Consider the following 24,986-nt stretch of genomic DNA (forward strand, 5'->3'; position numbering starts at 1 on the left):
TAAAGATAACCTTTACATTAGTCATTAAGTACTTACATTTTTTGCTCTGTAAATAAGAGATATTTGGAATACTTCAGAAAATATAAACCTTTAAGTATATGCGAGCTAGATAAATTAATTTTAGTATATGCAACACTGATAGCCAAGTACATTAACTTACATTTGGATCTTGATGGAATAGCTGTAATTATGTTTGGATCTCAATGGAATAGTAATTATGTTTTGATTTATAAGCTGTCAGGGCTCTAGCTCTAGGGAATTTTGTAAATTCCCCTTCGTGGAAATAACATGTTTAAAAAGTGATAGTTGGGTTTCAGAATGTTTTATACAAATTTGATTACATTTAAAGAATTAGGTTATTATGTAATACATGTTATGCACAAGAGGAAGAAAGATTTCTTATATTTTTTCTCTTCATATGATAGGGAGTTTAAGGTGACAATACTGTGGTCTTCTTGTATGAAATAATAACAGCATATTCCTGGGACCTATGGGCACAGAATTACAACATCCCAAAAAATCTAATGTGAATATTTGCCCCTTCCTTAACATAAGTAAGATAGAGAAATTCAAATACCATACTTTACTTCACATTTACACTACCTTATAGTGACGTTTGGAGGAATTTCTTTTGTTAAAGACTTTATGTATTATGTGTTCTTCTTTGCCTCTAATGCTTACTAAGAGATGGAGCAAGTACAGGAGATGAAAGACCCACTTATGATATTAGGTAAGATCATGCCATAAGAATGCTATCAAAAGAATTATTTTCTTCTGTATATACATTATAACTGATAAAGCTGTCACATGTCAGTATTGTACTTTACCATGTATTCAGAGGTTGCATTTGTGCCATAATTATTGTGATCAGAAAAGGCAGTCTTTTTGGAAGGATTATTAAAAAGGTAAATACTGTACCTGTACTTAATAGAGTATGAGCACTAGAGGTAGCATTAGAAAGACCATTTGTCTTCCTAAATTTAAAAGAAAGCAGTCTCATGAATGTAAATATTACTTGACAATTTTGTTATGTTAATTGAAGTGTAACATTTAGTATCTTACATCTAAATATTATTAGCACTTTATTTTACGTACTTAAGTAATCAAATTTTAATTTTGAAGTCCTCAGTTTAGCACAGTACGTATTATTGTGGTAATTGATAAAAACAAGTAAAACTGCCTCAAAATTTTTAAAAGTTTTAATCTTTAAATACTTTAATCATATTACTTTACTATTTGAAACTGGCTTATTACAATACCATATATAGGTTGAGAATCCTTTATCTGAAATTTTTTTTGAATTATGACTAGCAGAAAATTTCAGTGCTGTGAAAGTTCCTCATGTGACCTACCCTTTGACGGCAGTTGCCATAGGAACCCCTCGCTCCTTATTTATTCTGATTACAGCCTTTTTTGTTTGGTCTGTGATTTGAAGTATATTCAAAATGTCTGTAAAGCCTGAAGATATGCTTATAGCTAACATCTAGAACAAAGGAGAGAGAGAGCATTTATGTTCATTTAAAACATAATGATAAGTTGAAGTGTTGAAAAAAACTTGAACGGGTTGTAAACCCAAAGAAAGAGAAAGAGAGACAACTGTTGAAGTTCTATGCTGTAAGTGATGCAATACTATGTTGCCCAACAACAACAAGAAAATGGTAATAGGCCAAGACATTAAGTAAAATAAATAAGAAACTAGTTAAGCAGAGTACCAAAGACTAACACAATTATAGATATAAAAAATCAGTATATTACACCAAGCAAAACTAGTTTATAGATTAAATTCTTGGAAGATGGCATATCTACTAATGCAAACTCATTTACCTTTCTGTTTATGATTGCATTTATAAAAGTTATTCTACAGCAATTATAAATGCTATGTATTTAGTCTGAGCTTATTTCCTTTATTTAGCAGTGCTAAATATAAATACTCTCATCATAATAACATAGACCTCTCTTGTGTTACCACATTCTAGAGATGCTACTCTACCAGACAAATGAAGTGTATAAGAATTTTTGTCATTCTATATAGTCAAATTGTTGATATAATTTTGTGTGTATCAAAAAAGTAAACATGATGGCATAGCTGGTAAATCATTATAGTTAAATCAAGCAGTTATTATTATTATTACTTGCTAACCTACAACCCTAGTTGGAAAAGCAGGATGCTATAAGCCCAGGGGCCCCAACAGGGAAAATTAGCCCAGTGAGTAAAGGAAACAAGGAAAAATAAAACATTTTAAGAACTGTAACAACATTTAAGAATATTTCCTATTTAAACTATAAAAAGTTTAACAAAATAAGAGGAAGAGAAATTAGGTAGAATAGTATGCCCAAGTGTACCCTCAAGCAAGAGAACTCTAACCCAAGACAGTGGAAGACCATGGTACAGAGGCTATGGCACTACCCAAGACTAGAGAACAATGGTTTGATTTTGGAGTGTACTTCTCCCAGAAGAGCTTCCTACCATAGGCAAAGAGTCTCTTCTACCTTTGCCAAGAGGAAAGTGGCCACTGAACAATTACAGTAAAGTAGTTACCCCCTTGGGTGAATTAGAATTTTTTGGTAATCTCTGTGTTGTCCGGTGTATGAGGACAGAGGAGAATCTGTAAAGAATATGCCAGACTATATGATGTATGTGTAGCCAAAGGGAAAGTGAACCGTAACCAGAGAGAAGGATCCAATGTAGTACTGTCTGGCCAGTCAAAGGACACCCAGAACTTTCTAGCGGTAATATCTCAATGGGTGGCTGGTACCCTGGCCAACCTACTACCTCATAATGTTTACGTTATGAAGTAAAATCTGTTATTTCTAAAAAGTAAGGCTTAAATATATCTTTAAACTCCACGAAGATTATATATTGCTTATTTAAGAATTATTTTGGTTTAGTTGAATAATTACTTCAAAAATATTTAAGTTGTTTCAAATTAATGTTTATCTATAAATTATTGTAGTTCCTTGTGACCAAACTTCTAATTTGAGGCATTCCGGGTAAGGGATTCTCAGCCTGTAATAGAAATAATGCTATGGCAATGAAGTGTGAATGAATTTATTCAATAAGGTAGGAACAAGTGGTGGTGAACATTATTTCTTATACTGCATGTTTAGTGGTCTAAAAACTGACTGATAAGAGCATATATATATACCACCAAGGCCATACAGTATTAAAACTTATAACCATGGCAGGATTCTACAGTAAAACATGCCAGGAAATAGCCAGAGGAAATTATTCATAAATTCAAGCAACCAACAAGCAATTGACATTTGTAAATATTAAAAGTGAAAGAAATATTCTACCCGAGTCAAACTACAATTTTAGATCCATCAACAATGTCCTCTCAGATAATGACAAACACTTCTTAAGCAGAGAAAATTTATATGGAATTATGGCAAACATTTCTTAAGTTTAATGCAAGAAGTAATGAGCAAGTCAAGTAAAATGAAATTTGATTATTTCATCTTATGGAAATGTATACGCCTAACTATATGTAACTCGACCATTGAGAACTCCAAACAAATGTTTCCAATATTAAGAAATTTAGAGTTTGAAAGATACTACTTCCATTCAAATAGTTTTGCCATAAAACCTGGATTTCCTGTCACCGCCAATATATTTTGTGGACAATTAGAAATTAATTCTGTCAACTATTGATTTTATGTGTGTAACGTCAGGAAAAACTCTACAGTATTCCGGTATTGCCTTTTATGCAGAATAGGGGTTTTTGAGATGAAAATTATTATTGAAGATCAGAAATTTTCAAGCAGAAGGAATTCTGCAAAGCAGAAGAACTAATTATTTCTTTAATTACTGTAATTAAAATTGATTGCACTGGACTGTCATGTTCAATGTATCAAGTTAGGTATTCAATATTTTCCTGACTTTCCTCTAAAGGCTTGAGTACTTATGTGTATTTTAATTGAATTCCTTAAGGTATCTTAAATTTATTCTCTCTCCATTTTTTTTCTTTTTTAATGTCTCCTCTCAGAAATAATTTCATTTATTTTCTTTAGTGTACATATTGTTAAACATTGTGACTGTATATATATTTTGAAAAGGTGCCCTATTTAACATATTTTGTAGACATTCCCAGATAACAACACTTGATACAGTACAATATATTGAATTTCGTGCACCCTCCTTTAACTTGTGTGTAATTCGTTGTATAAATTACGTTAAGATGACTTGACTTCCATATCATATCATATTTCATTCTTTACTTTAGGTAATATTATTGAATAATAATAGGATATATTTCTTTACTGAATAAAATTATCAAAGATATGCAAGTCATGTTTCTGAATAGATACAAGGAAATTGTACACAAAGCTAAGCCAATGTATTGTGCAAGCTCTTTCAAAGAGAATGTTTTTAAACGTAAAGTGCATAACGGAGTTAAGTATTAAGTAAATATATCAGAAGAGGAAAATTAGAATGAGAGGTATGGTATATTTTCTCTACCTTCAATGATATACAAAAAAAGTTTGTGTAAAAAGAATTGATCATGAACAGGGACATTGATAAAAAAGAACCTTTAATAGTGTAAGAATATCTTTTGTGCTTACTAAGTGAGGAGGAAACAACAATAGAAGTAACTATAGATGATAGCTGGAGAAGCCATGAAATTAGGTAAGAGATAATTTCCAAAACTGAATACTATTAGGATATAAAATTATGCCTTATATAATTTTTTTGTAAATGTTAAGACACTCTCTCTCTCTCTCTCTCTCTCTCTCTCTCTCTCTCTCTCTCTCTCTCTCTCTCTCTCTCTCTCTCTCTCTCTCTCTCTCTCTCTCTCTCTCTCCCCTCCCCCCCCCTAGAATATTACCCAAAAAATCCCAAACAAAGTCAAGATAAGTAACTTGACAGATATAAAACAAAGAGCCACAACAATGCCAGTAAAAACTTATGAACGTACAGAAAAATAATGGAAAAATTTGAAATGATGAAAAGTACAAGAAAGTGCCGAGGAAAAGTACAATGCAGGTATCTATGCTCTTAGGGTGTTAAAGTTCAACTAGGTATTAATAACATATTGAGATTCTTAGGGTAATTCAACTCTGAAATGAAAGTTATTTACTCTCCCTAGATGAATAATGAAGTACTGTAACTGTAAGTCAAGGGATTAATTGCAGATTAATAATTTTAATCAATGAATCATGAACGGGAAATACTGTACAGTATAGCCATACCCATATGAATGAGTTGCCTGATGCCTTGTCGTATACTACTCTGGGATTGCCTTGGTATTGAAGACACTTTCTAGTACTTGGTGACTGCTAGTATCTGATAATACAGCATATTTGTTGATCCCTTTTGACTCCAAACATGCATTCCATAAGCTCTCAAAATTTACAATATAAAGTATTTCCAAAGAACAGCATGGTGCAGTATAGTACTTGGAAGCTCTCCTATATTACAGATAAGTTTATATTAACGCCATATACGTGGAGTTGTTGTGCTACCATTGTTGAAATGTTGTTCTTGTTTGAATATCATCAACAATTCAAGGACAGAATTACTCAGTTGGGATTTTCATTTCTCTAACTATAGCAGAAAATTTAGCTAGAAAGTCTCCTATAATGTCAGCAATTTTATCTGTTTTGTTATTTCTAATGAAATATTTATTAAGCATCCCACCCTTTGGTATAGGTCTAAAGAGTTCCATTAGTTTGAGAAAATAACCAATCAAATTACTGTGGTGCTCCATGCTTTCATCAGTTTTCTGATGATTTTTTTCAGATTTTTTACAATATTTATCATTAATGATTGTTCTCAAATGGGTGTTATATATATTGGATATAGTATTTGTTCCAAAAAACAATGGCAATCTGGCTTGCATCATAACAATGAGTTCATATTATAATTAGCAATTATGATTGAAACCGCATAAGGATTTATATTTAGAGCTTACATAAGCATAATTAAATTCATTTTTAAAGAAGGCAAAATTTTAAAAGAGGGAATTTAAAAAAAAAAAAGATGCCATTTCTATACTCTCCTGACATTCATATGGCTTCCTTCTCGTTTTGAAAGTACAGTATGCGGGAAAAGGAATATGTTTAGTATTTTTGCTTCCATTGACTCACCATTAGCTAAACGATGAATGTCGTCCCACCATTTCATCTGTTATAGCTAGTTTTTTATCACTGGTAGACAAATCATGTGTACCTTGGAACCCCTGTTTCAATGACAATGAGATGTAACTTGAAATCACTCTTCTTCAACCGACCCATTAAAACAAACTTCTTGACAGATGCCATGGCCCCAAGTAATCTCATCCACAATTAACTGTCAGTGATTTTATCTGCTTGAACTTTTCCAAGAAATGCAGGAATAACTGAATCCTCTTTTCTCATGGAAATGCCCAAAATGGAATTGTTGCTGTTGTTGTTCTCAATTATATAATCCTTTGAGTTGGAATCAGAAGATGCATCTCTACATTAACCAGCACTCCCAACCTTCTTGGTAACGTGAGCAACCATATCTGCTGGACTCTACTCTTTACATAAAATGTATTCAAAATTAACTTGTAGTTTAGGTATAGCAGAACTCTGATACCCATTGTGAGGTTGCAGCCATCACCATAGTAAATACTTGAGCAACAGTCCAGAGTCCAAAACACAGGTGCTTGAATTAACATATTTTTGAGCTGTCCATAAATGAGTTTATTTGATTACAGGTGAATCTGAACGTGAAGATAACTATCTTTCAAATCAATCAAAAACATCCAATCCTCTTAACTTGCTGCCCCCAAGACTATAAGAGTTTCCATTGAAAACTTGGTGAGAAATGTGTAGGGTACCTGTTTAGAATTGAGACGTTAGAACCGATTACAACAGCCCGATGCCTTGGGCACTAGTAGCAACCTGTTGTAAAACCCTAGGGATGAATCAAAGACTTCCTCAACCACTTTATTCTCTAGAAGTTTTGCTATCTCTTAATTCTAAAATACGTGTATGGCATTTACTCAAAATTTTGGGGTAACTTTGAAAAGAAGGCCAGAGGAATTCGATTTCCCTGGTTCAGAATGAAAGTTTTCCCAAACTGGATAAGAGTGGGAAATCCTTACCCTTATTGAGATTCCTTGGAAAGGATTGTCATAGAGTTCTCTTATAAGATCGACAAGTCCTGCTGGCACTCCAGCTGGGCCTTCTGTTAGACTGAAACCCCAGAGGTCTATGGCTGTTCCAAACAAACTCCCATGAAGGTAAAATGGAATACTGCAGTCTTAAGAAGAGTGAGGGGCAGGATGGTAGGAGTAAAAACATCTCTTTCCATTTTAGTGGCCACCTGTCCTACAACACCAGTAATAATATTTTGATCCAATATTGAACACAATAGAGAAGTAATCAAAAAGCTTTTGCTCATCCGAAACTGTCTCAGCTATAGAGGAACACAGTTGTTCCTTATGCTTGACAACAAAATTTAAAAGTTTTGGAGAGGCATCTAGGAAACCATCCTAAATCTTTCTATTTAAACAGGTTAGGTAATCTGATATTAGATTATCATGGTGACTGGGAAACTTTTCTTTAATAAGAGGTGAAATAACTCTTTACTATCAAATATTGAAGAGAATGTAAATTAAAACTCCCCCTATTATCACCCCTAAGTAACATCAATATAAATCAAACAGCTTGAAAATTGTCTACTGTATTGATTAGGAATTCTAGTGAATTAGAATGATCTGGGGCAATAATAATGGTAGGCAATTGATTTACTTTACAGATAGATGGGTTTTTTTCATGGGAGATTAGGTTTTAATGACATACAGGAAGAAGTATTAGCACTTTCCTTCCACCTGAGATATTAATTTATTTACTTTGTCTATAAAACTATTAGAACCCTTCAGTTTAGAGTATAAGACATTTTAGTAGCAGTAGCACCATTAGACAACACCATAATTTAGAATAAGCATTATCAGTAGTTACCTGAATTGACCTATTCAGATACATTTCTGCAAAAAGATTTCATAATAACTAAGATATTGATTTATCATTCATGTTTGTTTTTTCCATATCAACCTCAGCCTTACCTACTGGGTCCTGCTCTGGTAAAGCAGCTAGACTTGAAACGAGGATTTGCATTTTGTTTGCTACTAATGGTAACCTTTGCCCCTGCTGTAAAGAAAGGACTTGTTTCAGCTATGGAGTTACTACCCCCCAACGTTAACACCACTATGGAAGATCTGAGAAGTTCTAAGAGCTGAGCATATGCTAGGTGGAATCTCACTGCTATCCGATACATGATGTAAATGTTTTTCAACTCCAGTCTAAACTTTTAAAAATTTATTAAAAATTTTCATACCAGAATCAATAGGAGCCATACATGTAATATGCCACATTATTAATAATGATATAAAGAGATTGCTCATGAGTGCTAACTTCACCAGATGGATGGGTCTTACGATCCTAACTACCAGTCCTCTTCTGTCTCTGAATTCAGCGATTAAAGAGAACTGACCAGATCACGGAAAAGTGATGGTTTCACAATAGAAGGATCTAAAGTCATTTGAGAGAGGAAGGCTTGCGATGAGGCTATTAACTGTAATGTGCTGTGTACCATCAGAACTCTTACTAACTTGTACTCTAGAATCATTAGGTAAAACTTGATGGGTTAGCTTAGGGTTTGGAACAGGCAGGTTAGATTAGGATCACTTTCTTTGCCCATAGGTGCACTAGCCTTCTCAGATCGCACAAAAATAGCAAATTTAGTAGAAAGCTTCTGAAGCTTACCCTACCACTGATCCCTGAGAACTCAGTAATAGTCTGATTAGCATGATCATCATTCACCCCACTTTAATCCTCTAAACTAGTCTTCTCTGAGTTCTCACTTCACTAAAAGATACTTTTATTGTATGTGCAGAGTCCTTCACATGAACTTGGTCAGCCACAAGTTGAACAAATTGGTCTATAAAGGGGAATAGTAAGCCCCCACACTCGGCATAACAATTGCCCAAATCGCAATGCTGTCCTCGAAAAGTGAAACAAAGTGAATGCTGAGCTTTATAACCTAGCAATAAATCCTATGAACTGAGTAATTAACACATCAATGCATAGCAAAGCCAGAAGAGGACATCCCCTATTAAAATGAAGCCAAATAACTTCTGAATCACAATAAAACAAAACCTGGATTCACAGGTAGAACTATGCGACTGATTCACAAACCACTAATAAGAAGACAGAATTAGCTGATGCTGTTGTAGCATTCCCAAGTGCTCTTAATGCCGTACAATATCATAATAACTCTATATTCCACTAGATAGACAAAACTATTGTAGTGAAAGATGGAAATTATTTAGATTTATAGGTAGACGTTGACATTAACCAGCTTTGAGAAGTACAGTATAGTAAACCATATGAATGTCAGGTGAGGTTCATAGAAATAATCTTTATCAAATAGGAGTCAAGAAAAAAGCAAATAAACAGGCCTTTAAAATGCTCCCTTCTGTCAACTGATAATGTTGGTATTATGATTAACATTACTAATGAAAGCGTCAATAATGATAATTTGGCATAGATTTTTAATAATATATTTACCCCTTAACAATTTCCTGAATTATGATCAGAGGTTTACTTAACCCTATATAGTATTCCTCTTTAATCAATTACTGGATCTGAAGCTCAAGTATCTGTCATTTTGCTTACCTTTTTTCAATTAATATTAGCCCCCTTAGTATTTTTCCATTCATACTCTTATGTATCTCATATACTTTTCAATTTTTATCTTGACTCATTGCTTTGGTTTATGTCTCTTGTTCTATGCTTTTATCTTTGTCTTCATGAGTTCCCTTTTCTTAGCTTTAATATAAAAGGTAGTGTAAATCTCAATAAATATGTATGCCTTTAGTTGTCAGTTAAGGCATATAAAAGCTATGGATGTAATGGATAAGTATGTAGAAATGTGTACATACCTGTGTTATTCATTCTGTATTTGTATATTGCATGGTATCTTTGTTCCTTCCTCTTATGTACTTATGAGTTTATTTCAATATAAATGTACTCACTGATTATCTCTGTAATCCAGTGAAAATTGTGTTTTTAGATGAGGCAAGTCTTGCTGCATGATTACACTGTATAAGTAAACTGCATGTTAACCATATATTGCCACCTACTACCAGTAGTTGTGAACTTTATGTGCCACATTTGATGGTATTAAAGGTTTTATGCAACATTAGTTCTCAAATTGCTTTGTTCTGTGCCTGTTGTGCTTATCAGCTGTTTCCTTTGGTCTATTTCCACTTATCTAAGATTTCCAGCTTATCTATCTTTTCTTTGGTCCAATTGACACCACTCTTACTTTAGAATAAATCTTTCAGGGGACTCCTAAGAGTCTAGATTTACCTCAGTGGTCTCAGCAGATTAAAAATAATAGCTGTAAATTGTATCTACTAAGGAAATTGATGTACCATTGTTATGTTTTCACCCAATCATGTTGTAGAAAACCTTTAACTATAAAGTGTTCTTATTAATATGTTTCTCTTCGTCTAGGCTCCGTAGTGCTTTTGAGAAGGTGCGAAGAATGAAAATGGAAACGGCTAGCTCCATGGAATTCAAACTTTCCCAGATCTCCTTATTCAAGTCTAAGAAGAAGGAAAATGCTGTAAGTATGATTTTGCAATTAAAATGGATTTAACTTTACTCTACCTAATACAGTCTGCCCTCCACACACCCATAAGATAAAAGTTGGGAGAAACTAATCACAGTAGTGTGAAAGAATGTATATTACTGTTTTAATATGATACTATCCAGTATAATGATAATAATAATAGTAATAAAAATATTGGTAGTAAAATGGTAATGAAAATTCAAACAAAATTCACAGTTTTATTGCTAATACCTGCAAAATATTCATTGCTAAGTGTAGCCTGTCATGCCTTTACCATATGAAAAATTTCCAATGAAATTGTTTAAAAGAGGCTTTTAGTACATACAGTATATATTTAAGTAATGTGTGATAAAATGAAAGTGCATTTCAGTAATTAGGGAAGACTCTCTCTCTCTCTCTCTCTCTCTCTCTCTCTCTCTCTCTCTCTCTCTCTCTCTCTCTCTCTCTCTCTCTCTCTCTCTCTTTCTTTTGAATAATATTATTTTATATAGAATATAATGTGTATTTTTTAAAGTTGATAAATAATGAAATTATAATATTTATAAACTTCCTGATAATTTGAAAACATTCTTGTTTATTAAAAAAAAAAAAAAAATTGTACCTAATTTGAAAAAGAAAGCTTCTCAAAGATATCGTAGCAAGATAACATGAAATATATTCAACTCTACTCAAATAAGTTTTTTCAAGATTTTAACAGATCTAGCCAAAATATCTCCATGTTTTTAAAATCAATTTTCACTCTTTGAGGAAGATAACTGACCAGCAATATCGAGCATGGGAAAACTTTTGTTAAGGGAATGGGGATATTATTTTTTAGATCTACTGTATTACAAATATGGAAAAAGAATGTTGAGTAGAGTTGAACATATTTCATGTAAGGTAATACCCCACCTTAAGTCATTAATTGGTTCCAAGAAACCCAACCTAAGTTGATTTCTTTACATAGGTTAGATTTTCCCCTTATAAAGTGACTTAACACATACTGAACATAAAAAGTATTTATACAACATGCTATGATTTTATAAAAAATCTAATGCTTATATTAATACGCTTGCATTTGAAGGACAGTACAATACTGTACACAACAGTACGTGATTGTTATTTTATGACTTAGAGACCAATAAGGTGGGATTATATGATGAAGCTTGGATTTTAATTTTGCTTTTGATATTTAAGGAGAGCAACGTTCATTCAAAAGTGATGTAGGTTGAACTAATATAAAGAGGGATATTAATTTCATGTTAGTATGAAGAGCTCTCTTTAAAAAAACATATATTTGTTAGCAAATGAGATTATCAGATAACAGAATTTTTTTTATAAATTCTTACTTTATTATTTATCAACCTGAAATAACACACTTTATAAAATATAAAATTATTAAGAATATGATAATGAAATAAGGACAAGTTTTTATTTGAGAGAGAGATATCAGAAGCTTTTCTTATCACGGAAAAGTAAATTAATACATTCTATATTACTTAACATACTTTATACAGTAGGCTATATTTATAGCCCTTCTTGATAATTTTAATTGGCAATATCCTCATACAGTATTTATAAGGCATAAGACATGAAGCACGTACCTCTGAATGGATTTCAGGAGTTAGCAATATGTTATTGTGTATTTGTTTGTTTATAATTACTGTTTTACTAGTAATGCTATTATCTGTATTATTTTCATCATTATTATTATCATTATTATTATTATCATCTTCATTATTATTATCATCATTATTATTATCATCATTATTATTATTATAATTATTATTATTTCATTGAATATTACAGTTGCTCGAGTGGCATTGATTTTGGAGTAAAGCTTTTCAATTGCTCTAATTTTTCTTTTCTCAACAGTACTACATGCCATCAGTAGCTCTGCTATGTTAGTCATTGGTAGGTAGGGGAGCAAAATACATAGAAAAAGTTAAAAGATTATGCTAACAATTTTCTAAAAGTAAACTTGTCAAATACAGGGTACAAAAGAATCGGCTTCAATGCATTTCGAGAGGGTGCCAGGTGTTTCCTCTCATCTTCAGGCTAGAAATGGGACAATGTAATTAGCGCTGGCTCTATTTATACAGGTCAGGGTAGTAGACACAATTTGGGTGCTTGTCGTTGATTGATCCCCATAAGCGGAGGCGGTACCGAGTCTGACGAGGAGCTCTCCCATTGGCTGAGGCACTCTCCGAGAGCAGAACAGTCACAGTTAGACTGCTGCTACATTCATAGGCTGGGCGCTGATTGCCTGAGACGCTCCTCGAGCGGGGCTCGGCGTCAGGCAAACTGTTCTGCTGCTCAGCTCCTAGGTCCAGTGAATCCTGAGCTGCTTCCTGATTGGCTGATGTCTGAGTCACAGGCAGTTTGTCAGGTCACTGATCATCCTCATGCTCGTTGATGTTGGCAAGGGTTTGGTTGGCTTTTCCTACTGTATGAGCAGGGCCTCCAGGATCCTTGGTCTTTTGCTGGCTCGGGGCACTGCCAATGATCGTGGTATTGCCAGTGATGTCTTCTCTTTTAATGCCCTCTTAATAAGAGAATGCCTAGATGAAGTCATTGAGCTTCAGCACAGCATTTCATTCCCGTGCTGAAGCTTGGTGACAGACAAGAGGGCTCTCGAATTTGGGGAAATTGCTCCCCCAGTTTGAATCAAAATTTCTCTCTTTCTCATCTTTCTCTTCCTCTTAATATTACTTCAACCTTCTCCAAATTTTATAAACTTTCGTTCATGTTGCTGTCCCAGCTCTATGAGTAAAATTAAATTATAAGTTCATTAACTTTACTTCACTTAAAAGTGAGGAGAATGCCTGAACGGTTTGGTACTATAAGGATGCAGAAAATTACGTCTAACTTCTTTGCCTGAAGAATAAAAAAAAGATGATAGTTGGCATCAAACAAGCACCCAGGCAGTATTGTCTCCAGTATTAGTGTTAGTTCTCGGTGATGACGTGTCATTATTTGTCCGTATTTTGGCACTAGATGCGTTGTGACAGGTTCAATAGAGGCTGAACCCGTGATTCTCTTTTATGCTTACTGTGTTTGTACTTTGCACATTGATACACTTTCCGCGGTGCCGAAAGGAGGATAGTTCTTTTGTATTTTATATTGTATGGGATTTCCTGTTCGATCCTTTTGAAATATAATTTCTTGGAGACTACATAGTACATTAACCTTAAAAATACAGTACTCAGCTACTGTAGTATTAACTGGGCGAGATCATGTTTGCCCTATGCAAAATATTTTTGTATCACATAAACTTTCTTAACTCCAATATGATTTATCCCAATGGTAACCACCTAAATAGGATTGTCTGTTAAATACATCTCACAAGTTTCTTAAATTAAGTTTGCTAGTTCCTGAGATATCCTACTAATACATATGAATATATAGATTTTTCCAATTAAATATTTCATATCCAACTGCATAAGTGACTTTGGGGGGGGGGGTAAGGTCTACCAATTACAGAAACCTGTCTATTATTTGCACTAACAAATTCAAGAGGAAGTGTGTTTCTGTAAAGTTCCAGTAACATGTAGTAAATATGCTTAGCTTGTGATATTTAGGCTAACCCTTTGATTTACATCTTTAGCTTAGGCAAATTCATACTAAATCAATAAAACCTATGAAATACAAAGAAACAAGAACAATATATATTTCACACCTAAAAATACACATTTTTTTAGTACTGTAGCATGGGAAATATCTCACTTTAGACCTTTATACTGTATTACCACCAAAACTGTGTACATTATTCATAATAGAATTATTGTAACACGACACTTTATCAGTTGGTAAAGCTACTTATGTGTCTAGTATATCGGAAAGTAATGAATACCGAACTAAAAAGATACAACAAAAATACTAACCACAAAAGCTAAGTTACTTTAATATTTTTTTTAACCAAACCCTTTAATTTTAGTAAGCAAATAATGGACCAGTACCAGTAGGTATTGTTGGAGGGGAAATTTTATTTGATACCAACATTAATTAACTATGTATGAGGGAATGCTGGTGCAAACATGTCATCATAAGTGTATTGTACTGTATGTACAGTACAGAACTTTCATTATCACAGTACAGTAGAAATTAAGAACTGTATGCAATGTGAAATGCACTCTACAACAAGCTTCATAAAGTACTAAACTATGTTTGTTGAGGACTAGAGCCACCAATGCACCTCATACAGTGCATTTTATACACTATTAAACTAATGTCCCTTCAGTCCCTAGTTTCACCCATTTTTTATCTTTTTATTCAGCCTTTATTTCCACTTCTCCATCTTGCTTTACAGCTTCTCTAACTGTTACTTCATATTGCAACTCTGGAATTTTGTACAAGTTTAGTCTTTAGATCTTTTTATTTTATGTAATTTTTTTCATTATCTCTATTTTGATGTCTAGCCAATCATAACTATCTCTCTCCACAGTCTTGATACAATATTGAGTAAATTAATGGTTCAAGTCCCAGGTTATCAGACCAAACTTTTATGAATAATCTCTCACTCTCTCTCACATGAAATTTTTTTTATTAAGTTAATAAACCAACATGGAAACTCAAACTGCACACTAAAGATTGAATTATCAAATCTCATCTATGAAATGTTGTATTTTATTATGTTTGTACCATACCTATATTACAAACATAAACAATAAAAGTAAAAAATAAAATCAATATTTGTTATTTTTTTTGTGTGTGGGATCAGTTTGTACAAAGACATAACAGAATCATCAGCCCTATCAAAGTCTACACATACATTCCAACAGAATATATCATACTGCAGTTGTTAAATATCCAATTATCTTGGGAACAAAAGCAGAGAAACTGAAGGCACTTCATCTTTCATATTTCCATGTACAGTACTTTCAACAAAGTCATGAGACTGACTGTTACAGACCCAACCTCCTCTGCAAGTCAATAAACACACAGTATTCTCATCAAGTCAATCAACATATATAAAATACCAATTTAACTTGTCTGGCTGGTAGAGTTTACTAGAACAGCATATTCCCTCCCACTCTAGAGCATTTAAACTCCACTGTGCAGATCTATTGGCCCAACTTATTTACAATAAAACTTTTGCCATTTTGTGTGTGATAAGCGAGATAAACAACATGGTAGGCTCCATGGAAAAGCAAATATTTTAGGGATTATTATTCACATTTTTTATAATCTTATTTCCTTATATTTCTTCCCAAATTACATACAATTTATAGATTGCAGACCACAAAGATTTTGAATTATGAAGTCATGAAATTTTTATGCATAATGTGTTGTATAATTTTGGGGTATTTCTTTCTTTCTTTTCATCTCTCAGAAACTAGACTGCTGATATTGTTCATAACCTTATACAGTACAGTAATAAGGTATCTTTGTTGATATTTGTAAAAATTTATTGGAATACAGTACAGATTCAATTTTGGTACTTTTATATAGAACTGTCAAGTATAGTATGAAGGGTTTATACAATAACACCGTAGCCTTTCAATTTAATAAATGTTTCAAGATAATGAAATACATTTATATAGAATTTTTAGAAAATATTTAAGTATCGAAGACTTTTCTTATAAAAAGTAATTAACCAATGATTATTTAAATTTTCATATTGTCGATGTACCAAAAATTTTCAATAATATTCAATATTGTTAAGTTTTATCTGTCATGGATATGGCTAGATGAAATGAGTTTATTGAAGGTTTTCAATGCTATTCATTTATTGCCTAATGGAAAACTAAGTAATGGCATGATATGCATAGCACATTGGTTTTATGTTAGTCTTTCATCCAAATTTTAGAGAAAATGGTTTTGTTATTTGGCAAGATTTCCTAAAGAACTTTCTCCACCTTTTATTTCAGAAAAAACCTGTTTTGGATCTGACTGAAGAGGAAAGAGCAGCATGGGAACTTGAGGAATTGTCACAGGAGGTAAAGAAACATTCCTATGAGTACTTCTTGTTTCCCTTTCCTATGTATTAATAATTTTATGGGAACTACAATAAAACTGTACTAGGTTTTATACATATTTTTAGGACTGAAATAGAATATAATTTCTTCAGGCTTATAACACACTTTGATTTTTTTATATTCATGTTTTTCATTTTAAAGTCTGACATACTAAGAACCATACTGTATATTTAAGGTGTCATTTTATGAGGTAAGAACCTGATTGATTGAAGGAAATTAATTTAAACTTTTAATTTAGCTTAATTTTAAATATTTCTTTGTCTGGTCATGTGATCATATGATTTCCAGTTCAATGTAAAAATTAGATTTGTTACATATCAAAGCATTCATACAATATTAAACTTTAAAGCACCATATACATCAGATATTGAAAGTTAAATTTCAATCTTCGAGTGCATTATTGACTTCTTTATACCCCTCCCTTGTCTCTAATGATTTTTGTTTGAGATATGATGGTCAATATTATCATTGAAATCCACTGTTCTTAATGAGATTATTTGGTGTAATATATGGGTGCGTACATAAATACACACACTATACAGTAGATATACAGTATATATATATATATATATATATATATATATATATATATATATATATATATATATATATATATATATATATGTGTGTATATATATATATATATATATATATATATATATATATATATATATATATATATATATATATGTGTGTATATATATATATATATATATATATATATATATATATATATATATATATATATATATATATATATATATATATATATATATATATATATATATATATATATATACAGTATGTGTGTGTGTGTGTATATATATATATATATATATATATATATATATATATATATATATTATATATATATATTTATATTTGTGGGGGGGGGTTCAGCCATGTCGTCCTGATGGAAGGTTCCTTTAAGCAGCTTTCTAAGGGATATTTGGCTACAGTGATACTCCCAGAGAATTAACCACAGGTTTCCAGAATTCTAACTCCTGACGTGAGTATCCTTAATATAACTTTTAAGGATATCGATATCAGGGGATATATTTCTTGATACGACACATGGCAATCTTCACCCCGAATATATTTTCCGCTTTGAGGGGGAAGAGTGGCGAAATTGAAGGGGAGCCGTTATCAAGGTTACCCGGTGGATCCCCTCCCAGTACTACTACTATGGCATAACTATTCCTTTAAAAGTAGCCATTTAAGCACGGTGTTTTTTTAATGTCTAATGGCAAAACGTCTTCATAAGTTTGCTAAAGGGTAATCATTTGTTCCCTAGTTTGCAATTTGGTTTTCGTAAATGCCTTGGAGCATGTGATGCGCTTCTTACAATCTCCATTGCTGTACAGAAATCCCTTGATTGTGGCCAGGAAGTTTGTATGATTAGCCTTGATTTTAGCACTGCCTTTGGGTGTGTTAATCATGAGGCCCTTGTTTTCAAACTCAAATAGTTGGGAGTGGGTGGGTCATTTCTTAGCATTATTATTGAATTCGTAAGTGATAGATCTCAGAGTTGTTGTTGATGGGCACCATAGTGAGTACAGTATAGGAATGTGTTCCACACAGTAGTGTTCTTGGCCCATTACTTTTCATACTATATACACATGACATGTGTGTGGTTTGGCCTAGAAAACAAGCTTGTTTCATATGCAGATGATGCTACTCTCTTTGCATCAATTCCATCTCTTGAATGTAGATGTGGGGTTGCTGAATCCCTAAATAGAGATCTAGCTAAAATGAGTGCATGGTGCAAATTATGGGGCATGAAGTTGAATCCTAACGAAACTCAAAGTATGATTGTAAGTAGGTCAAGGACAGTGGCTCCTCAACATCCTGATCTCAGCATTGGTAATGTTTCTTTAACTTTGTATGGCTCTTTTAAAATTCTAGTTGCGATTCTCGACAGCATATTTACTTTTGAGAAACACATTAGGTCTGTGTCTTCTTCAATTGCACAAAAATTGGGTTATTGAGAGAGTCTTTTAAGAGTTTCGGTGATCAATCTATCATGAGGAAGTATTTTAATTGTTTCATTCTACCTTGTTTTGAGTATAGATCTCCTGTCTGATCTTCAGCTGCTGATTCTCATCTTGATTTGTTGGACAGAAACTGAGTCTATTAAATTTCTTATTCCTGATCTAGATATCAATCTTTTGCACTGTTGTTCAATTAGTTCGTTATGCATGTTGCATAAGATTTTTCATAACTCTGACCATCCTTTACATTCAGATCTTCCTGGATAGTTCCATCCTATTCGTAATACCATGCATACAGTTAATTCTAATAGTCAGGCCTTTCCATCACGAGGCTCAATACTACACAGTATTCTAGAAGTTTTATTCCAGCTGTGACCAAGTTGTGGAATGATCTTCCTAATTGGGTAGTTGAATCTGTAGAACTTCAAAAGTTCAAACTTGTAGCAAATGTTTTTATGATGAACAGGGTGACATAAGTCTTTTTATAGCTTTTATATGACACATCTGTTTTGATGATGATATTGTTTTTTAAATAATTTATTGTTAATCTTTTCTCATCTTTTATTTATTTCCTTATTTCCTTTCTTCACTGGGCTATGTTTCCCTGTTGGAGCCTTTGGGCTTATAGCATCTTGCTTTTCCTACTAGGGTTGTAGCTTGGCTAGTAATGATTATATATATATATATATATATATATATATATATATATATATATATATATATATATATATATATATAATCATTACTTATATATACATATACTTTTATACAAATATATATATATATATATATATATATATATATATATATATATATTTATACACATATATACACACACATATATATATTATATATATACATATATATATATATATATATATATATATATAGATAGATAGATAGATAGATATAGATATTTACACTTGTATACATGTATATCCATATACACATATATACACACGCATATATGCATACATACATAAATACATACATACATCATATATACATCATATATACATATATACACATGCACATATATATGCTTATATATATATGTATACATACATACATACATACATCATATATGCATTATATATACACACATGTACACATATATATGCATACATACATACATACATCATATATACATTATATATACACATATACACACACATATATATGTATGTATATAAATAAATATATATATATATATATATATATATATATATATATATATATATATACAGTATATATATATATATATATATATATAGATGAACAGTTGCTTGAATGAAGTGCATAAATAATCTTATTGCTAGCTTACTTTTCAAAATACAGTGTGTATAATTTTCTTCCAGGAATCTATTTATAGTTCATAACTAGTGTTTTTTGTATTTTAGGTTGACTTCTCAAAATGCCACATAGATCCAGCGCCATTCCAGTTGGTGGAAAGGACATCTCTCTTGCGTGTTCATTCAATGTTCTCTATGTTAGGTATTAACCATGCCTATGTAACTGCAATTGGACGCTTGATAGGAGTGGTTGCTCTCAAGGAAGTAAGTTCATTTCATGTACAGTGACAAGTATGTCTCTATCATTGCTGAATACTTATTATATTTATACAATTGAAGTCATTTGATGTATTAGTATTTTACATTTTTTTGTATTGATTAATAAATATTTTTACATTTTTTTAGCTTCGTATGGCTATTGATGGACAGTATGTTGGTCAGCCTCATAGGACAGTTACACCTCAAGTTAGCGCACCCAACACTCCAATGTCACCAATGAATTCTTCAGCTGCCTCAAGCTCATCACCACAAAGACTTTCAAGCTTGAGTCCTATTCATTATTCTGATCCTGAAGCAGGAACAATTTCCCAAAGGGGTTCAAGAACTCAATTATTGAATTACCCAAATAGCACATCTCACAGCTGAGATAAACTGTAACCTAGTGAGTGGTGAATTAATAGATTTTGAAAAACAACTGTTTAGTGATTTTCAATTTGATATCATCACTTAATAGGAAATGAGGTATCAATTTGTTGAATATCACTGGTGCATACTTTAAAGATTTAATCTTTGAATATCATATCTGATATGATTGTGCATAAAGAATACTAAGCATACGAACGTGGTACGAAGAAAGATTTGCCTTGGAAAATGTTACAAAGTTGTTGATCTTCACAGTTACAAGTTCATTTGAAACTGTAGTCTTCTTCTAGACAATTGGCTTCCTAAGATTTTATTTTTTGGCATTTTTAGATTAAGAATTAGACAATTTTTAAGACTACAATATTCAGAAAAGATATGGCTCACCATAGAAGTCTTTATAATATTGTAGCATATTCATATTATTTATACTTATGAGCAGTCCTTTACAGCTATGGTTTTTGTCTTTAGCAAAGAAAGTGCTAATTGCATTATTTTAACCTGTGGAACTGTACAGGAAAATAATTATTCGTGATTTATGTAAGGCCTGATGAGTATTACCTCAAACATTATGGTGCAGAATATATTTTCCCCAAAGTTTTAATCTTAGTTATTCCAATATTTCATCTCTATGACATGGGGTAGGAGTATGAAATTTGTGCAAGAATTGATAGGTTATTTTGATGCTCACTCTTGTTTTGAGTATACCAAAGCATTTGGACTGGAGAACAATGTAGTACCCCTTCATGATACTGTATATGATTCATTATCCGTGTGAAGATGAGATAATAAAGACATTATTCCTTTTTTTCTATGTTCATGAATACTCAGAAAGAACAATGTGATGAAGCCACTTACTCTACATTGCCATCTGTGCACAGTTCAACTTACCGTTTTTATTTTACATGCAAATCAACTTCATTTTAACCTTATAATTGTTTTAATTACAGAATTCAATTATAAACTTAAACTCAAAGTACCTTTTAGATTTTTTACCTGGTATTTATTTCACAAATACAGTATTAACCTTGCGTAAAATTTTAGGTTGCAGATAATGCTAAATTGCCTTTATGGGTTTTCTTGAAAATTTCATACTTTATAACTAACTCCTGAGTTCCTACCACTTATATTTAAACTGACCTATAGCTGATCACAAAATACTTCAATACCTGGAGTTTTAGGAAATCAGGCAAGTGTTCACAATTGGGCTGTCACAAACAATGGAAAATACAGTAAGATATATTGTTAAATCTTGTTATGCATTGAATGAAATGTTTGTTATGCATTGAATTATTATTATTGAAGATGATTTTGCATTTCAAGGCTATTGGTGATGGAAAGCTTACTGTGATACTTAACAAAGCAATATGTTATAATTACACGCAATATTTTTTACATATTGAAATTGTATAGATGTTTATTAATTTTGCTGTCAAGAATTCTAAGTATTTTTTATACTTATTTATAAATATCATATTTTAGAAAAATTAAACTAATATTTTAGTTAGCCCTTATTTAGTGAAGTTTAACCTGAATTATTTGATTTTACATAAAAGATACAATTGGCCTTTGAGAAGTGTTGATTTGTATTTTGATGTAATTTTTATTGAAATGAAATCACAATTTAGGAAGTATTTTAATATATATGTATTTGTATTACATACGAATCTCAATTTGTTATTACATGTGTATTATATGCTGTCTGTTTTAATTTTCCCCAATTCAATTAATAACTAATGTTAAGTACTGTACTGAGGAAGAACATTTTTAATAAAAGAAATTTTAATTATAGAATTAATTATTTCTGCACTCGCCTGAGGTTCATATGGCTGCTTATTGGAAGCAAGCCACCCGTTGAGATACTACCGCCAGAGAGTTGTGGGGTCCTTTGACTGGCCAGACAGTACTACATTGGATCCTTCTCTCTGGTTACGGTTTATTTTCCATTTGCCCACACATATACCGAATAGTCTGGCCTATTCTTTACATATTCTCGTCTGTCCTCATACACCCGACAACACTTTTGATTACCAAACAATTCTTCTCTCAAGCTACTGCACTGTAATTGTTCAGTAGCCACTTTCCTCTAGGTAAGGGTAGAAGAGACTTTAGCTATGGTAGGCAGCTCTTCTAGGAGAAGGACACTACAATCAAACCATTGTTCTCTAGTCTTGGGTAGTGCCATAGCCTCTGTACCATGGTCTTCCACTGTCTTGGGTTAGAGCTCTCTTGCTCGAGGGTACACTCGGGCACACTATTCTATCTTATTTCTCCTCTTCATGTTTTGTTAAAGTTGTTATAGTTTATATAGCAGGTATTTATTTTAATGTTACTGTTCTTAAAATAATTTCTTTTTCCTTGTTTCCTTTCCTCACTAGGCTATTTTCCCTGTTGGAGCCCCTTGGCTTATAGCATTTTGCTTTTCCAACTATGGTTGTAGCTTAGCAATTTATAATAATAATAATATTAATTTCATTTTCTTTCTCTCCCAGTCTCACTCATCGAGTCCAAAATTGACCCCATATGGCGGAGTATGACAGTAAGCAACACTTTGGGACACTAGCTTCAGTTTTACTCGTGGCTAATGACATAGTGTAGACATCCTTCATACTTGGCATATCCAGTTTACAACCAGTCTACATTTTCATTAGCCTTAGCTTCATCAGGAATGTCTTCTTCTGGATTTGATATACAGTTTTTAATTATAGTCCTAGCAATATGTTATGAGTTTGGTAAATTATAGCCTCCAGTAAATGTTTGGATGTAAAAACTATACAGCCTCTTATGGAAAATATATTAGGCTTATGTCTGAACTAGTTCTTACATAGAACTCAGGAAAGTAACTTTCATTCATCATAGCAGCTAGATAGAATTAGGCTAGTAGATTTAGGTACTGTAGTGATAGGGATGATACTGCATAAGCTTTTTCTAGACTGAAGTTCATAGTGATGTGCTTTAATCCCTATCTTTACCTTTTATAGTAAAGTCAACATTGTTCATACATCTGAATAGGCCAACTTACTTTTTGATAGTGGCAATGATCTAATATATTTTACCCTGATCCAAAACTTATGCTAACTCCTTATGTTTTGCATAACAGTTCTAGTACTGAATACCTTTTAGTAAGGGTTCTTATGATTCACAGTATTTTTGGAGGTGATAGCATCCCTACCGGCTTCCCTGTCTAATTAGCTTAAGGTTCTTCTATTGCAAAACCCTTGTTTTTCTGCATCCGATCAGCTTTTTGTGACTTGAATTCCTAGGTAGAAGATGGGGTTTAAAGTTTGGAGCCAAACATTCCTGTTCTCAATAAAGCTAGAATAGATGAGCAACATTCTTCATCATCATTATTAATGTCATACATTTTCTTTTCTTTTTTATTTATTTTACCCTTCAGCATTGCTCAGGCTATAGGGCTGGCATGGCTTCATATGCCTTATGTAAGATCGGCCTGTATCTTGTCTCAAATTTTCACCAGTATTATTAATGTTGGGCCCAGTATATCTAAAAGGGTGGGTTTAGAAACTAGTCACCAAACTTTAGTAGTTCACAAAAGAGAATTTATAAAATAGAGATACAGTTCATGCATTTGTGTAGAAAATGCTACTTCTGGCAGTAGTACAGTATCTTCCTAATCTATTCTGTAATAATGCGTAAATGTAATACAGTACAGTTATGAGTCACAACACAAAACTAATTCATTCTGGAGTGGCTTTCGTCTTGTGAAAATTTCATGTTTCAAGTCTCATTTTACATGCAAATTGCCTAATTTGTTTCAAACCCTACAAAAACACCACATTTGAAGCTACAAAATAACCACAATGATACTGTACAGCCAAATAGATTTGAACCATACAATATTCCTAAACTAACTGTTAATACATGTAAATTAAGTAGTTATTGGAACATAATGCAATAATAGATGGAAAATAATACAATACATACAGTAAAGTACTACATATACAAACTATTCAGTGCCATATGTGCTGTAGTATTATAGTTACCCATACAATAGTGATACATTTTCTATTGTGAAAATCCATTTTCTTCCATTTTTTATGGGTAACTTTTATTCTTGGCCTGGCTGGCAAACCTCTTTTCCTATGAAACATTTTTGGGCTCAAGCCATGACGTCCTGATGGAAGGATCCTTTTTGGTAGCTTCCTTGGGTATATTGACTACTAGGATATTCCCAGAGAATTAAACCACAGGTTATCACAGAATTCTTACTTCTGGAGCGAGTATCCTAAAGGTTTCCCTTTAAGACATCGTATATCAACAGGGGACGCATGTATTAACACGCCACATAGTTATCTGCACCCCATACAGAGTTAACACTTCGATATGGAGGGGCGGAGAATAACTGGGGAGCCGTTCCACAGTTACACTCGTCCGTGGCTACTTTTGGTACTCGAAACGTAAACAAACGGGCGCCATTGCTAAATGACGTCACGTCCGTCCCCATCCTTCTGCTAGTAGCTGCCTTGCTTAGACGGATTTC

At 32.6% G+C, this 24,986-nt stretch overlaps 1 protein-coding gene across 5 annotated transcripts in view; it reads left to right on the plus strand.

The window, feature by feature from the left end:
- The window catches only part of LOC137654602 (chloride channel protein 2-like), a 330,894-nt gene extending 308,719 nt beyond the window's left edge, over positions 1-22,175 (plus strand). For 2 of the 5 annotated variants that reach the window (XM_068388383.1, XM_068388384.1), the window contains exons 22-27: positions 686-730; positions 4,568-4,627; positions 10,489-10,600; positions 16,456-16,524; positions 19,955-20,110; positions 20,252-22,164. In XM_068388383.1, coding sequence (XP_068244484.1) covers positions 686-730; positions 4,568-4,627; positions 10,489-10,600; positions 16,456-16,524; positions 19,955-20,110; positions 20,252-20,491 — 682 coding nt within the window. In that variant the 3' untranslated portion in view covers positions 20,492-22,164. Of the gene's footprint in view, positions 1-685; positions 731-4,567; positions 4,628-10,488; positions 10,601-16,455; positions 16,525-19,954; positions 20,111-20,251 lie in introns of all 5 variants that reach the window. The other 3 variants (XM_068388382.1, XM_068388380.1, XM_068388381.1) reach the window with 3 other exon arrangements.
- The last annotated feature ends 2,811 nt before the right edge of the window (positions 22,176-24,986 follow it).

The sequence above is a fragment of the Palaemon carinicauda genome, chromosome 15 (assembly GCF_036898095.1).
Source record: "Palaemon carinicauda isolate YSFRI2023 chromosome 15, ASM3689809v2, whole genome shotgun sequence".
Classification (NCBI taxonomy): domain Eukaryota; kingdom Metazoa; phylum Arthropoda; class Malacostraca; order Decapoda; family Palaemonidae; genus Palaemon; species Palaemon carinicauda.